Below are 17,718 nucleotides of genomic sequence, written 5' to 3'. Positions count from 1 at the left end.
ATTTGCAAAGGTAATTAAATTAAATTTAAGCTTCATCCTTTTGTTTTCAAAATTCCAACTTTACAAATTCAATTTCTTCAGTGACTTTTTTTATTACATAGTATGTTTACCCTATTACATATGCAAGAACACTGCTGCATTTCATATAGGCTTTTTTGGTTGCAGATTAAAGCAGCAGCGTGCGCACAAGTAGTATACCTACACGTACTTCTCAATTGCTTCTACTTATGAAGTACTACTTCTGTATAATATGGTTTTTCCCTATTGTTTGTTGTGTTGTTTTCTTGTATTTTAAGACTTGTTTTAAACGTCAGAAAATTAGACAGAAGCAATAACGTAGAATCAATGTGACCGACATGCATGCTTATTACTAATATCTTAAATATGTGCTTTAATTTATAATGATTATTGTGTTTGGTTCTAAATATCATCTTCCCCATAAGAGAATTTAATTTAATTATCACACTAACTATTCCACCAACTAGTAGTTGTACTCGTATTATGATGCAAGATATAACACTTTGATAGATTAAAGATATAGTACCGATAAGGTTGAAGATATAACAAAATATAATTTATTCGCCTTCCACAAATAAAATGATTACACATTATTAAAAATTTCCAACTGTTTAGAAATTATGTTGTGTGAACCTCAGATTGCATATCAACATTAGTATATGACTTGCACACAGAATCACAACTCAAATACGTTTTGGAAGAGGTTTCATTCATATTGTTCATGTATTCATTGACATGGTCAACAACATCTAATGTTGGGGCTAAAATAACTCTACTCTTGTTACCCGTACGATATGAAGGAAATGTGCTATCAACAATTTGTTTAATGGGATCACCTTCATTTTTCAATACAAAGGGAGAGATATAATTATATTGCACTCACATCCATTGTCTTCACCAAGTATTTGCACCCGTGCGATGCAAAGTAATTAATTTTGACAATATAATATTACAAATTTACAATATAGTACAATATATAAAAATAAAAGAAAATTATCGAAATATAAATAAATGAACTAATTTAATAAATAACCAACTATTTGAGTAAATTACAAATTATTGAAAATTTCTTTATATATAACATTTTTTTTATCGTACTTAAACACTCTCTATTATCTTCACATATCAAAATATTTAACCCCTTTGTATTACTTACCTTGAAACTGTTATGTACATTTGGCCATAATTAAACATATGCTTCTTCAAGATAAAGACATGAAGACATTTAGGTAACACACTATTACACTAACACTATTACCTTCTATACGTTTATTGATGGGAAAGTAATTAAAAATAAGGGTACGTGGAAAATAAATTGAAGCTTGACTTGGAGCAGAAAATCGGGTCATTATATCGTGCACCGCGGTGTATAATCGATTATGCACCGCGCGCCAGACATTACAGTGTGTCTAAATCGACACTGGCTCACGTATTATTTTTTTATTATCAAATGAAATTACAGTTATATCAAAATGATGCTGTAGTTGGTGTGAAATGAAACTACAGTATATATAAAATGAAACTGAATAACATTTCACATGTTTGAGTGTATATTGTACAATGAAGCTGTAATTATATTCAAATGATCATGTAGCTAGTTGTGTTTTAATGAAATTATAGTGTATATAAAATAAAAGTAAATAACATTTTCACATATTTGATTGTATAAATATTGAACGAAACTGTAGTTATATCGAAATGAAACTGTAGTTGTGTTGAACTGAAACTGCAGTGTATACAAAATGAAACTGAAGAACAGAGTTATTTTTTGCGAAGATTCTGTTTCTTTTCATTAAATAAAACGACATTGTTTTGACAATGTCAGTTTAAACACACTGTAGTGTCTGACGCGCGGTGCATAATCGATTATGCACCACGGTGCACGATATAATTTGCCCAGAAAATCATTGCAATTGGTTAGAAGTCGTGATCCGGCCTGACCGCATACGCGTTTATTGATGGAAGTATTTCAGACAAAAGGTAAGGAAATTTCCAAACCTCTCTTTAAATAACGAATTGAATGCATTAAGACACACAAAGACCTCTGGGTCAAAAAGTAGTCGAAAAATATTGTAATGGTTTGCGGGGCCTCATTTTGATAATAAAGTATAGCGCAAATTATGCCCTGAAAACGTGTACACGGGTCTAAACGGTGTCATTTTTACAGAAAAAAAATTTAATTAATACCCCTCTCGTAGTGTAAATGTTGCTCCTCAATTTTCTTCCCGTACTATACGGGAGTGACAATATATGTACGTTTTGAAAATTGATGTGCAACATTTACGCCATTAATAATTCAGTAGTGACTTTGATAATTGGCATATTATGGAGGGGCATAAATTACAATTTTCACTAAATATATATATATATATATATATATATATATATATATATATATATATATATATATATATATATATATATATATATATATATATATATAGGAAAAATTATAATTTATGCCCCTCCATAATATGCCAATTACCAATGTTGTCCCTGGATTATTAGTGTTGTAAATGTTGTCCCTCAATTTTCAAAACGGTACATATATTGCCCTTCACGTACCGTATGGGAGGGGCAATATATGTACCGTTTTAAAAATGAGGAGCAACATTTACACTATAGGAAGATACTATATGTACCGTTTTGAAAATTGAGGGGCAACATTTACACCACTAATAATTCTGGAGTGACATTGATAATTGACATATTATGGAAGAACATAAATTACAATTATAATTGAATTAAAATTTAGTAGGAATCTTTAGGTTATCTCTTGCATTCAAGATCCACGAGTTTTTTCAAATTTGTAATTGTAGATGTATTTAAATTAAAATTTCCCTTTATTTTATAAAGCACAACTTCAAATTTTCAACTTCTTCAAACACATTTTCTATGTACATATTATATTAAAAATGTAAAGTTGTGGCATTTCACAGGCCTTTGTGATTGCATATTAAAAAAGTGGGCGGTGTGCACGAAGAGGTTAACAATCCACTTTTGATTTTGGGTCATGGGAACTGTTATGGTGTACTGTTATTGTGATGACTTCTTGGCCGAAGAGAGGAGGAAGGCTGCGTTTGGATAGTTATGCCATCGATCCTGGTCCACAATACACAATTTATATACTGATAATTGAATGTTACAAGTTGGAATTGTAAACATTCAGTATGTAAATTATGAACATTTAGTATATAAAACTAGTTTTACACGCGAATTGTGCGAATGAGTTAATATCCAATGTTTATAATTAAATAAATATTTGAAAGTATATCAATGCAAGATTATATATGAGAAGTTCATACATAAATAATTTAATGTCGAATTTGTTTATTTAAATATGTAACTCGTAGTATATAAATACAATGTAATATATGAGATTCATTATAATTGTTACGGGGTGTATTCAATCATGACTTTCATAAACTTTTAAAGACTTTTATGAACTTTAAAAGTTTGGAGGTATTCAGTTCAAACTTTTAAGGAGTTTTTAAAAGTCATGCAGTATTCAATCAAGATTTTTAAAGAGTCTTTAAAAGTCGGGTGGTATTCGATTAATACTTTTAAAGAATCTTTAAAAGTCATGTGGTATTCAAAAAGTTATGAATTTGAGTAGACTTTATAATTTTAGGACTTTTGTAGACTTTTCCTTCTCAAATATTAATAGTTGAAATCCTACCCTCAACCCCAAGATTTCAAAATTTTCTTTCTACCAACTCTAAAGGTTTTCTCTCTCTATTTAAACTTTATTTTTTTCTCACTATTTAAACTTTATAAACCTTATACCTAAATTCAATAAATTATTTTTTCTTCATTATCCTATATTTTCTTTATACCTAAACTCTACCAATTTTTTATCTCTCCTAAACTTTACAATCTTCCTCTAAAAATTTGAAACAATATTATTTTTTCTTTTATTATTGCTTGTATATTTTGATTTTTTTTTAATTTTACTATATGTTTCATAATATTGATTTTTATTCTTTTTGTGTTTATATTTGTAATATATATATATATATATATATATATATATATATATATATATATATATATATATATATATAACAATAAGCAATTTGAGGCTGCAAACATTAGCTACTACGAATACTCGAATAGCGAACTACTATTCCCAACAGCAATTTGAGGCTGCAAACATTAGCTACTACGAATACTCGAATAGCGAACTACTATTCGCAACAGCAATTTGAGGCTGCAAACATTAGTACCTTGTTCTTATTCGCAATCCCGAATTGCTATTGCAAATATTATTAATATTATATTTTTTATAATATTAAAAAATATAATATTTTTAATGTTTTATTTTATGCAACTAGTAATTATATTTTAAATACTTTATTTGAATAATTATATTACTATAAATTTTAGTGTTCAATATTGTTATGAATTTCTTATGATTTTTTTTGTTTTGTTGATGCTTATTAATACTACTAGTTTTTTACGCGCATTGCGCGATTGAGATAATGCCCAATATTTTTTTAAATAAGTATTTTAAAGTATATCAATGCAAGATTATATTGGAATTGTTCATGCATAGATAATTGAATGTTAAATTTATGTATTTAAATAGGCAATTCTAAGTTTACAAATGCAAAATAATATAGTCAAGATTGATTATAGTTGTCAATAAAATAATTGTATAGGTATGGTTGAAACCAAATACAGGACATAAGGGAGAGAAAATAAAAATTAGGGCATAAATTATTAAAAACTCCGTATATACTAATATTGAAGAGCTAACTACTGATTGCCAAACAAGGACATTGCGAGATAGTTTCCTACTTCAATTTATTGTGTGATTTGAATACTCTTTTTGTCAATAAATCTCCCAAGTAGTTACTATGATTGACTTAATTATATTTTTTATTTTTTTAAAACAATTATTATTATTATTATTATTATTATTATTACTATTATTATTATTATTATTATTATTATTATTATTATTATTATTATTATTATTATTATTATATCATCATCATACCCTTAGGTCATTTTACATGTTAATCTAAACAACTAATTTTTTCAAATATCTTTTTACCAACCATTGATATAATTCGCTGGTCAAATTCGCTAATATAATCCGCTAACGCTAACCGCTAACTACTGATTGTCAGACAAGGATATTACGAAGTTGTTCTCACTTCAATTTGTTATGTGATTTGAATAGTCTCTTTGTCAACAAATCCTTCAAGTAATTAATATGATTAGCTTTATTAATTGTATTTTTTAAATTTTTTCATGGTATTAATAGAATACTTGGTAAATAAATATATAGCATTATTTTGTATTATAACTTTGATATTTAATTAAAACAAATAGTGCACAAAAAAAGGTAATAGACAATGTGTGAATATAATCAATTGATGAATTTGAATGTAAAGAATTTTTACATTGGAGAAATATAAAGACAATATAACTAATAAAATTATTTCTCTTAATTAATTTATTAATAATGAATTATTTTTTTAATAAAGACATTTTAGGGACAATGTAGCAAATATAATCAATTGATGAATTTGAATATAAAGAATTTTTATATTGGAGAAAAATAAATACAATATAACTAATGAAATTATTTCTCTTATTTAATTTATTGATAATGAATATTTTTTTTTGAATAAAGGCATTGTAGACACATAATTCTAAATTAAAAAATGATATGTATTATTTTTTGTTGTAGCTACTAAATTATTATTTTTAATTAATTTAATAAGAGTAAAATAGGGTACTAATTATGTCAACTTTGATTGGGATGAGGTTCAAACCTAAGACCTTTAAATTCTTATTAAAATCAATGAGTAAGTTAACGGTGAATTAACAGAAATTAACGGAAAAGATAATATTTAACGGAAAAGTTAACGGAAAATCACATTCATTAAGGATAAATTAGGAAATCTTAAGGAAAAATTAAAATCTGATCAATCTGAGCCATTCATTTAATTAAAAAATTTGACCGTCATTTTTTCTACCCATTATAGGCCTAAGTCTCTTGGGCTCTTATTAGTATAGTAGATATAACTAATTCGAATATAATTCTCACCATAATATGGATAAAAATAATAATATCGATGTAGGTGAAGAACTATATAATAAGAAGAATTTTATGATATATTATAACATGTTTTGTAAGAAAATTATAAATGATAAAAATTGAAATCATTGGAAGTGTTGGGTAATAAGGTGGAAAATCTCAAAAAAAAAAAAAATCCTACGGAAAGATTAATATTATATGGGAAAAACAGAAAAACTGGGAAGGAAAATGTGGAGTGTTTGGGTATAGATTTAGCACGAGTTCGAACACAAAGTTCTTTTCCTTAAAACCTTATTTGCTACCTCCCACAAGTGCTAGGAGCGTTGTAGCCTAGGTTTCGCAGGATAAAACGTGTTACGATTCTTTGTTTAAGCACCTAAACAAAGAACCCGGCAAACAAAGCACAGCAAGAACACAAGTTGGCTAAAGAAGAGAGTAGAAGCAGAAGTTTTTAAGCAAAACTGTACTGGAATTCCTTAGTTTCTTGTACTGTGTAAAATGCTTCTGCCCTACGTCTCTTTATATAGGGCTGTTGGAAGGGATAGCATTCAACATGGCCATTAATTGGTATTAAAACCAATTGTGTAACACCTGTAACAGCCAACCATTAATTGGTATTAAAACCAATTGTACTGAACTTTCGGGTTTCAGACCGTTGGGGTGCAGGTTCGCTGTTCAGGACACGAGGAGGTGTTCACCGTTGCACTACAACCTCTCGTGCTCTCTGTAGCACGAGAGTGATGCTCTCGGTTTCGGCCGAACCAAGTGACTATATCGGTTGGAAAATGATTCCGAAGTTTGGCATAAACTTACGCCCGCAAGGCCAGCCAATTTCCGAACGACATTTGTGCCCTCAAGTGCCGGCGCACACGAGCTCGGGCTTGAATCAAGCCTTTCTCGTTTATCCGTTTTGAGCGTACAATATATCAATCTCTTCGTCTCACTACGAAGAACCCGAATCCACTTTGACCCGACCCAAATCGAAAGTGGACCCCACTGATAATTGTACCACAAAATTGCCACTTAATATGCTATTTTATGTCATTTTAAGCTATTTTTTCCAACAATCCCACACATGAATGAAAATTGATTTTCGGGGTAGTTTTATAATCGGAAACAACTATGTTCAACGGTCGATCCCTGCATAGGATAGGTAGGGTCACACCCTTTGAACCTTCCCTCGTGAAGATACATTTACTCTACTGACTGTAGGGTAGAATGCGATGTCTTTGAACCGACTGCCGTTTGTGTAGACGATGACATATCTCACACAGGAACATCCCAACCATGCTTTGTTCTCATGATTGTGCCCATTTTGGTCGTGGGTCACCATTCCTGGTTCTGTAAGAATTTGTGAAGAATTGTGCCCGTCAATTCTCCTTTGAAGCGACCCTCACTTCTCTCTCACATAGGTGATTCTTTTCCGAGTATCCCGCATACTCACACATGTCAACCGACATTCAAATCACTAAAGCATTTAACATGCTAACCTTGTGCAGGAGCCACTGTTTCTAACGATGAGTGGTAGGGAATCCGAGACCCCCACAGTGACACGCTCCGTTTCATAATTTAGTTGTCCCATTGAACCTAGGTGCCAGCTAGGTTGGGTGTCCACTATAGAACTTTATACCAAGGGCTTTAGACCCATTCCTCGTCTCAACTTCTCCACAGCTACTCTACATAACCCTTTGGTTAGCGGATCTGCTATATTGTCTTTTGACTTTACGTAGTCAATCGAGACAACACCAGTTGTGAGAAGTTGTCTAATGGTATTATGTCTACGACGCACATGTCTAGACTTACCATTATACATATGATTCTGTACTCTTCCAATTGCGGCTTGACTATCACAATGCACACACATTGTAGGTACAGGTCTTTCCCAATTAGGAATTTCCTCTAAAAAATGGCGTAGCCATTCAGCCTCTTCATAACATTTGTCCAAGGCTATCAGCTCAGATTCCATCGTGGATCTAGCTATCACGGTCTGTTTTGAGGATTTCCATGCAACGGCTGCACCGGCTAGTGTAAACACATAGCCACTCGTGGACTTGGAGTCCTTAATATCAGATATCCAGCTAGCGTCGCTATACCCTTCAAGTACAGCATGATATCTGCCATAGTGCAGTCCAAGGTCTCGAGTATACCTTAAGTATCTCAGAACCTTCACTATTGCCATCCAGTGCATGGCACCGGGGTTACTCGTATATCAACTGAGTTTACTAACCGCAAAGGTAATATCTGGCCTAGTACAACTCATTAGATACATCAAACTACCAATAACCCGAGAATATTCTACTTGAGAAATGCACTCCCCGTGGTTCTTGGTTAGATGAACGCTTCGATCTAATGGCATCCTAGTCTTTTGATGATTATCCTTGTTAAAATTTTCAAGGATTTTATCAATATAATGTGATTGGCTCAACACAAGACCATCAGGTCCTCTAATGATTCTAATCCCGAGGATTAAATCAGCCAAACACATATCCTTCATGTCAAATCTCGCATTTAACATGTTTTTGGTAGACTTGATCATCTGATCGTTACTGCCAACGATGAGCATATCATCTACGTATAAACAAAGAATAACATAGCCGTCTATCGTTTCCTTAACGTAGACACATTTGTCACTTTCGTTTATTTTAAATCCATTAGTCAACATCGCATGGTCAAACTTCTCGTGCCATTGCTTAGGCGCTTGTTTTAAACCATTTATCGATTTAACCAACTTACACACTTTCCTTTCTTGGCCCGGAACCATGAACTCTTCGGGTTGTTCCATATAGATTTCCTCATCCAATTCGCCATTTAGGAAAGCGGTTTTAACGTCGATTTGATGAACTTCCAGATTCCGCAACGCGGCTATGGCAAGTATCATCCGAATGAAGTTTATTCTCGTCACGGGAGAATACGTGTCGAAGTAATCAAGGCCCTCGCGTTGCCTGTAACCCTTGATTACAAGCCTAGCCTTATACTTCTCGATGGAACTATCGGGTTTCATCTTCCTTTTAAAGACCCACTTGGATCCTAAGGGTTTACTACCCGGAGGAAGATCAACAAGTTCCCAAGTGTGATTCTGTAAAATAGAATCCACTTCACTTTTTATAGCCTCTTTCCACATTAGTCCTTCTGTAGAAGTCACGGCTTCTACATACGTTCGAGGCTCGTTCTCTATCAAACAAGATAGAAAATCGGGTTCATTTTCTAATAAACAAGTTAGAGTACCCGAATCGTACTCTAACAAGTAAGTTAGAAAATCAGGACCGAATGATTTTCCAATTCTCGCCCGCTTACTGCGTCTCGGCTCGAGCTCGGGTTCTCTCTCGGATTCCCCACTATCATTATCCATAGCTTCGTCAAACGTTCGTTTTGACGTACTCGGTCCCTCGCTGGACCTACAAGGAAATACATTTTCAAAGAAAGATGCATTCCTTGATTCTATTATCGTGTTCTCGTGTACCTCTGGATTATGGGACTCGTGTACTAAGAACCGGTAAGCACTACTATTATGTGCATAGCCAATAAAGATACAGTCCACCGTCTTGGGACCTATCTTTACTTTCTTAGGTGTTGGCACCAAAATTTTGGCAACACACCCCCACACTTTCAGGTATTGGTAGGAAGGTTTCCTACCGTTCCACAGCTCATAAGGAGTCTTATCGAGCTTCTTGCGAGGTACCTTATTTAAAAGGTAATTACTTGTCAAAATAGCCTAACCCCAACCATCTTGAGGTAGGCCCGAACTTATAAGCATCGCATTCATCATATCTTTCAATGTACGATTCTTTTGTTCGGCAACACCGTTCGATTGAGGTGAGTAAGGTGTCGTACGCTTGTGTATTATACCTACACTCACACAGAAGTCACCAATAGGTGTTTCGTACTCACCACCTCTATCGCTTCTAACTTTCTTAATCTTACGATTAAGTTGGTTTTCAACTTCATTCTTATAAAGAATGAATTTTTCCAAGGCTTCGTCTTTGCTTTTAAGCAAATACTCATAGCAATAACGTGTGCTATCGTTGATAAATGTGATAAAATATTTATTACCACCTTTCGTTTGTATCGATCTAAAATCGCACAAATCACTATGGATTAATTCTAGTGGTTCAGTTTCCCTTTCAACCGATTTGAAAGGTACTTTCGTTAGTTTTGTCTCAACACAAATTTCACACTTGTTATTTGTGTTAATTTAAAAATTAGGAATATGGTTCATGTTAATTAATCTACGCATATAATTAAAGTTAACATGACCTAGTCTACCATGCCACAAATTGGAAGACTCAAGCAAGTTAACCGAATTAACTTTGCTCTTATTCATGATAATAGGCATTACATTGAGCTTAAAAAGCCCATCAGTTACATAACATTTGCCTACAAACATTCCTAACTTAGACAAAACAACCTTGTCTGACTCGAACACCATGCGAAAGCCTTGTTCAACAGTGAGCTAGACACTAGATTCTTCCTCAGCTCTGGAACATACAGCACGTTGTTCAACGTCAGTTCCTTCCCGGAAGTCATCTTCAGAACCACCTTGCCCACGCCTTCCACAGCAGACTGAGCAGAGTTTCCCATCCAAACATTCTCGCCCTCAACGGTCTCAAAGGTACGTGTTGAACATCTCTCGGTTGCAACACAAATGCCTTGTTGCACCAGTATTGATGAACCACTCTCGTGGGTTAGAGTCAACGAGGTTCACCTCGGTCACATAGCCGAAAGGCTAATCTCGACCTCCTTCTGACTGCTTTCTTCAACCATGTTGGCTTCAGAATTCTTGTTCTTCTTCTTTGGAACTTTGCATTTAGAAGACTTGTGGCCAGACTTGCCACAATTGAAGCATTTTCCATGAAACTTGTTCTTGGTAATGCCTCCACTTGGACCTAGCTTTCGCTTGTCCTTCTTGTTCTTCTTGGAGCTTTTAGCATGCTCCACAACATTGGCCTTAGCGCCAACAGTGACAGGATTTTTCCCATCATTCGTCCTGTTCCCCTCCTCAATTCTGAGTCACTGGATCAGGTCCTCCAGGTTCATTTCCTTTCACTTATGCTTAAGGTAGTTCTTGAAGTCCTTCCACCCTGGAGGCAGCAAGTGGATAACAAATCCCACTAGGAAGACTTCACTCAACGTCATGCCCTCGTCACGGATTTCATCAAAGATTAGTTGTACATCTTCAACCTGACTTAGCACGGTCTTGGAATCAACCATTTTGAAGTCAAGGAATCGGCCAACCACAAATTTCTTTGCGCCGGCATCCTCACTTCGGTATTTATGATCCAAGGCTTCCCACAGCGCTTTCGTTGTGCCAATCTTGCGATATACATCGTATAACGCATCACATAATCTGTTCAGGATGTAGTTTCGGTATAGGAAATCCGAATCCTTCCAATAGCCAACTACCATCATGGATTTGGCATCCTGTTCTCTTAATTCAGGAACTTTCTCGGTCAAGAAACTTGCTAAGCCAAGAGTTGCAAGGTAGAATAACATCTTTAATTTTGTTGCCACCTCTTGAAGTTCGATCCACTACCGGTGAACTTCTCCGATCTTTCGGCCGAACCACTCTGTACCGAAGGTACCCGAGTCATGGGAATATATCCCTCAGTGCTCCCACCATCTTGTGAACCAACGTTCACTGGTGTAGCTTGGGAATTAGCAACATTGTTGCCATTCCCACCATTGTTATTCTCAACAACATTCTCCTCCCCATGAACTGGCAAAGCGGGGTTCTCCATTTCTTCTAGGAAATTAGAGATAAACAACCAACGAGAAACGTGAATAAGGTTTTAAGATTGTTAGGTAATAAGGTGGAAAATCCCAAAAAAATAATAATCCTATGGAAAGATTAATATTATATGGGAAAAACAGAAAAACTGGGAAGGAAAAGGTGGAGTGTTTGGGTATAGGTTTAGCACGAGTTCGAACACAAAGTTCTTTTTCTTAAAACCTTATTTGCTACCTCCCACAAGTGCTAGGAGCGTTGTAGCCTAGGTTTCCCAGGATAAAACGTGCTACGATTCTTTGTTTAAGCACTTAAACAAAGAACCCGGCAAACAAAGCACAGCAAGAACACAGGTTGGCTAAAGAAGAGAGTAGAAGCAGAAGTTTTGAAGCAAAACTGTACTGGAATTCCTTAGTTTCTTGTACTGTGTAAAATGCTTCTGCCCTACGTCTCTTTATATAGGGCTGTTGGAAGGGATAGCATTCAACATGGCCATTAATTGGTATTAAAATCAATTGTGTACCTGTAACAGCCACCCAGTAACTAGGATTAAACTCATATTTAAAATTGGAATTAAAACAGTATTAATTTCGTAACAGATGAGTTTAATCTGCACAACAGGCTGAACTTTTGGGTTTCAGACCGTTGGGGTGTAGGTTCGCTGTTCAGGACACGAGAGTACAAGGAGGTTGGAAAATGATACCGAAGTTTGGCATTACTTAGCCCGCAAGGCCAGCTAATTTTCGGACGGCATTTGTGCCCGCGCACACGAGTTCGGGCTTGAATCAAGTCTTTTCGATCTCGTTTCTAGTTGGAATTTGATTTGCAACAATACCCTTTAATTTCACGGTCAACAAACCACACTTCTGACGGAGGACTAAAAGTGTCCAACGACCAATAAGAGTCGCTACAAATTAACAATTTTTATTATGAAAGATGAAAAGTGTCAATGTTCCAATAAGTCTAGGACCAAAAATTGTATTAACTCTATTATTTATAGATAATCTCCTAAACTCCACGCTTTCAATCTTTACCAAGCTTGTTTTTATATTATGGACGCCTTGATTTTAGGCTTTATTTTCCCTTGATCATTACGTTTTCATGGTCAACACGTAATGTATAGTAGTTGAGCATGCATGTAAACAATTTCAACACCTCCTTTTTCTAATAATCATGTATTAAGCACAGCACTCGTACAATCGTTATGCTATGGACCCGTGTCCAACATACATTGTGGACACAATAACAGTGCCGTTAGTGGTATCGTTACCTTCCACCATTTTTTTAATTTCAGACCGCTTCGTTATAGGAGTATATGTTCGTAATTTTATCACTATATGTTCATAATTGTAAGTTCATGATGTCAGAGCTCTGTGTTCATAATTCTATAACTGTACATTCATAATTCCGTAACTGTACATTTATAATTCAATAACTGTAAATTCATAATTTTTGAAGATCTATGTTCACAATTTTAGAGCTCTATGTTCATAATTTTATCACTATATGTTCATAATGTCATAGCTCTGTGTTCATAATTCCATAACTGTACATTTCATAATTTCATAACTGTACATTCATAATTTCACAAATGAATAATGTCGTTAACGCCGTTAACGGCGAGACAAAATCAATTTTTTTTAACTGAAATGTCATCGTTTTCTCTGAAAACGACACCGTTTTGGACTCGTGTCCATAATGCATTATGGACACGAGTCCACAACATAATTTGCCGCACACGTATTGTAGCTCATGTATGTTCCCCATTTTTGTTTTGCACTTTAATTTGTTTTGTGAGAATACAAATTAAAGCACACCTAAAGCAATGTGGCCCATCATGTTCCCATTTATTTTGCATTCCCAATTTCCCATTTCCCCATAATTTACTTTAGTTCCCATTGGCAAATTATTCTGGGGATCGGGTCTACCTGCGATATGGAACTCGGTCCAAAATACATAATTTATATTTAAATGTTGACAATTTTGTAAAAGGTAAATTGTGAACATTAAATATATAAATTGTGTATGTAAATTTTAAACATTCGATATGTAAATTGTATATTTTGAATCCGATCCACCTTACAAGGTAGACCCTAATCTATGGTATAACAACTTGTTGCCATTTATTTGGCATTCCCATTTAACCATAATTTACTTTGGTTCAGAATCAACATAAATAACATATATATGTCAGTTAACATTAGTACACAAATTAAATAATAATTTTTGTACCAACAATCCACACATTTGTGTTGATCATGATCCCTAATTATACCAATTGCCAAATTACCAATTGGAAGAGAGTATTTTGTCTAATTGTAAGACAAGTTTAAAGAACAAACATGACGAAGGGATGAAATTGTGATATTAGTAAAAATAAAAATAAAGAAAATTAGAAGATCAGACGATCAAAGAGTCTTTCACCTTCATATTAACCTACCCTCCTCTCCTTATCCACAAATATTAATTATTTTTCCTTTTTTATTTTCATAGTCATTCCCTAATCCGCTATATATAGGATCACATAGAAGCATTGCTTCTCATCAATAATCACTTTATTGAATTACTATTAATTAAACCATGATGAGAATCTCCGTTTTCACTCTTTTTTTTCACATCCTTTGTTTGCGTGCCACAGTAAAAACCACACCCTTACATGCAAACAAAGAAGAAGCTGAAGCTCTCCTACAATGGAAGAACAATGGCCTATCATCATCATCTACTTCTTTACTGGATCCTTCCTGGTCTATCAACAACCTCACAAATTTGTGCAGTTGGGAGGGTATCATTTGCAACTCGGGTGGATCCGTTTCAGAGCTGAATCTACCTCATGAAAACATCAGAGGTACACTTGAACAACTCCGTTTTTCCTCACATCCTAATCTTAGTCGTATCAATTTGAAGAACAATAGTTTGAGCGGAGTGATACCATCTGCTATCAGCACCCTCCTTAAGCTCACTTTTCTGGACTTGAGCAATAACAACTTCACGGGGGCAATACCAGTAGAGATTGGGCAGTTGACAGAGCTCAGGTACTTTAGTTGTTTCAGAAACTTTCTGGAGGATGTGATTCCATTTGAAATTAGCAATCTTCAAAACCTGAGGTACCTGGATCTGGGAGTGAATAATATGAAAACTCCGAATTGGTCTAAATTCCATGCTATGCCTTTGTTGAAGCATCTCAACCTCCGTGCTAATGAGTTCACTTTGGATTTTCCAAAAGACTTGATAATAAGTTGTCCAAACCTGTCTTACCTTGATTTGTCAAAAAACCATTTTACCGGCCAAATCCCAGTGTCTGTTTTTTCCCCGCTACAAAAGCTGGAGCATCTTGATCTTGGTAAAAATTTCTTCCAAGGACCTTTTCCCATTAGTCTTACCTACTTATCCAACCTTAAATTTCTTTGTCTTTCATACAACAACTTTTCTGGAGCAATTCCAAAAGAAATTGGTTCAATCACCAGTCTTCAAGCATTGAAATTGGCCAATAATTCATTTCTTGGGAATATTCCACCTTCCATTGGAAGCCTAAAACATCTTCAGTATCTTTCTCTCAGAAAAAATCAACTGAATTCTATGATTCCCTTTGAACTTGGGCTATGCACAAATCTTGAGTACTTGAATCTACACCATAACTTTCTAACAGGCGAGTTGCCTCCCAGCATGTCCAATCTTACCAAACTAGTTGTGTTAGATTTAGGTCTCAATATGCTTTCAGGTCAGATAGTACCACACCTCATTGCGAACTGGACACAATTAACTTCCTTGTTTATATATAGCAATAATCTCACTGGAAGGATTCCCTCTGAAATTAGTTTATTGACACAACTTCAATATCTTTCCCTGAGTAGTAACCAGCTCTCAGGTTGCATTCCCTCAAACATTGGGAATTTGAAAAAGTTGTCTAAACTTGACCTTGACTCAAACCACCTCTCTGGTCTAATTCCTTCAACAATTGGAAATTTGACAGAGCTCAATTGGCTAGATCTTGCACATAACTATCTTAGGGGGACATTACCATGGGAAGTAGGATATTTAACATCACTATCTCTTGTTTCCATAAGTTCCAACTTTCTTCACGGACCTGAGACCTTATCAATCTTTTGCAATCTCACATCTCTTTCACTCCTTTTCATAGCTCATAACAAGTTGAATGGAGATATTCCTATTTCCATTGGAATCCTTGGTGTTCTTCGGCATCTCAATTTGTCTCATAATAGGCTAACTGGGCATATACCATCATCATTGGGAAATCTAACATTGCTTGAAGCCCTAGACATGTCTTGCAACCAACTCACAGGAGAAATTCCATGGCAACTGTCAAAGCTTGGATTTCTTGAAGTACTGAACCTCTCCTATAATCATTTATTTGGAGCAATACCCCGCAGCGGGCAACTTGATACAATTGGCAATGACTCCTACCTGGGAAACACAGCACTGTGTGGCTTTCCATTGACTCTGGAATGTGAAGCCAGCAGAAAACCACATGTGCCGTCACAAGAAGAAGAAGACGAGGATTCGGGTTTTTTTAATGGATTTTCTTGGCAGAGCGTGACGATAGGATATTGCTGTGCATTTCCATTTGGAGTCTGTGTGGGATATTTTGCTTTGCGATATGGAAAACTCAACTGGTTGCTAAGGAAACTCATATGGAAGAGAGGAAAGGGTTCCAAAAATACTGTTTCAAGAAGACATGCCAGAAGAACAAATTAACATTGCAGATCAAGTGGTACAGGTATTTAAATTAAATCTCCCTTTATTTTCTAAATTCCAAGTTTACGTTTTCAATTTCTTCAAAGATGTTTTCTATTATGGCAAAAACTTGAAAAAGAAAATTCAACAAAAACTTGTGTGAGACGGGTAGAATGGTAGATATCTAGATAGGTACGTACCACAATTTCAATTATAAATATTATTCCATACAATATTAATCATTAGTAACAGTTAATTTACCATAGACCGTATCACAATTTCACATATAAGGAGTATTACAATATTTGCTATCATATAAGTAACGATTTATTTTTAATTCAACTAGTATTTGCACCCGTGCGATGCACGGAATGAATTTGTTGTAATATAGTAAGAATATATGAATCGATATATAATTATTTAAATTAGAACATCAAATATTATATAGTGCAATTAAAGATATGGTTTGCATCGTTTATATATTTTGATGTTATTATTGCTTCAATTTGTGCAAATAATTGCTCAAATTAATAGCTAATGTCTAGATGTACACATACGGTGCTATAACTTTGAAGATTTTATTTATTATTATTTAGTATTTTCATAAATTAGGCAAATGTGCTCGTTCTCTAACAACTCAGTTATAGAAATGAATTGGTATCCTTATTCATTTGTATGGAAGATTTTTTTTTTTTTTTGTCGAGATATATAACAATTTTTTCATTTAAAAAAAAATTAATATCACCGATTATATTTACACATTATTGAAACCTCTTTGTAGACGACATTGGTAGTGACAACGCAATCTTGTTCATCTTCGTCTAGAGCTAACACCTTCAATCCATCAGGACGGGTTACTAGGGTTAAAATATATAATGGTAGAATATTACTCAATTAGTTATATCAGATTCATTTTCAGCAAATTATTTTTTTTATTTTCAGTCAATTAGTCAATTAGAATATCAAATGCAGTGATATTTTTACCTAATTTTCGTTCCATTTTTAATTGATGATGTAGATATTATTATTGAAATATTTCGGTTCCATTTTTAATTTACATTTACTATTGTTTAAAATATGCATTTACTATTGATAATGTAGAATATTATTATTGAAATATTTTTTCCTCAATTTTTTTATTTTCATTCCAATTTTAAATAAAATGCAATGATCTGACCATTTATTTTTCTTTTTTTTTTAGTCAATTATGGATCATTTTTTATTTGCAGTCAAT

The 17,718-nt window shown here is 34.1% G+C and overlaps 1 protein-coding gene across 1 annotated transcript; it reads left to right on the top strand.

The window, feature by feature from the left end:
• The first annotated feature begins 14,372 nt into the window (after positions 1-14,372).
• On the top strand, positions 14,373-16,505 carry LOC109158053 (LRR receptor-like serine/threonine-protein kinase GSO1). The gene has a single exon (XM_019305871.1). The coding sequence runs from the start codon at positions 14,373-14,375 to the stop codon at positions 16,503-16,505; it is 2,133 nt and encodes a 710-aa protein (XP_019161416.1).
• Positions 16,506-17,718: the final 1,213 nt, after the last annotated feature.

Source organism: Ipomoea nil, unplaced genomic scaffold (assembly GCF_001879475.1).
Source record: "Ipomoea nil cultivar Tokyo-kokei standard unplaced genomic scaffold, Asagao_1.1 scaffold2805, whole genome shotgun sequence".
NCBI lineage: Eukaryota > Viridiplantae > Streptophyta > Magnoliopsida > Solanales > Convolvulaceae > Ipomoea > Ipomoea nil.
This window is presented reverse-complemented; position numbering and strand designations above follow the sequence as displayed.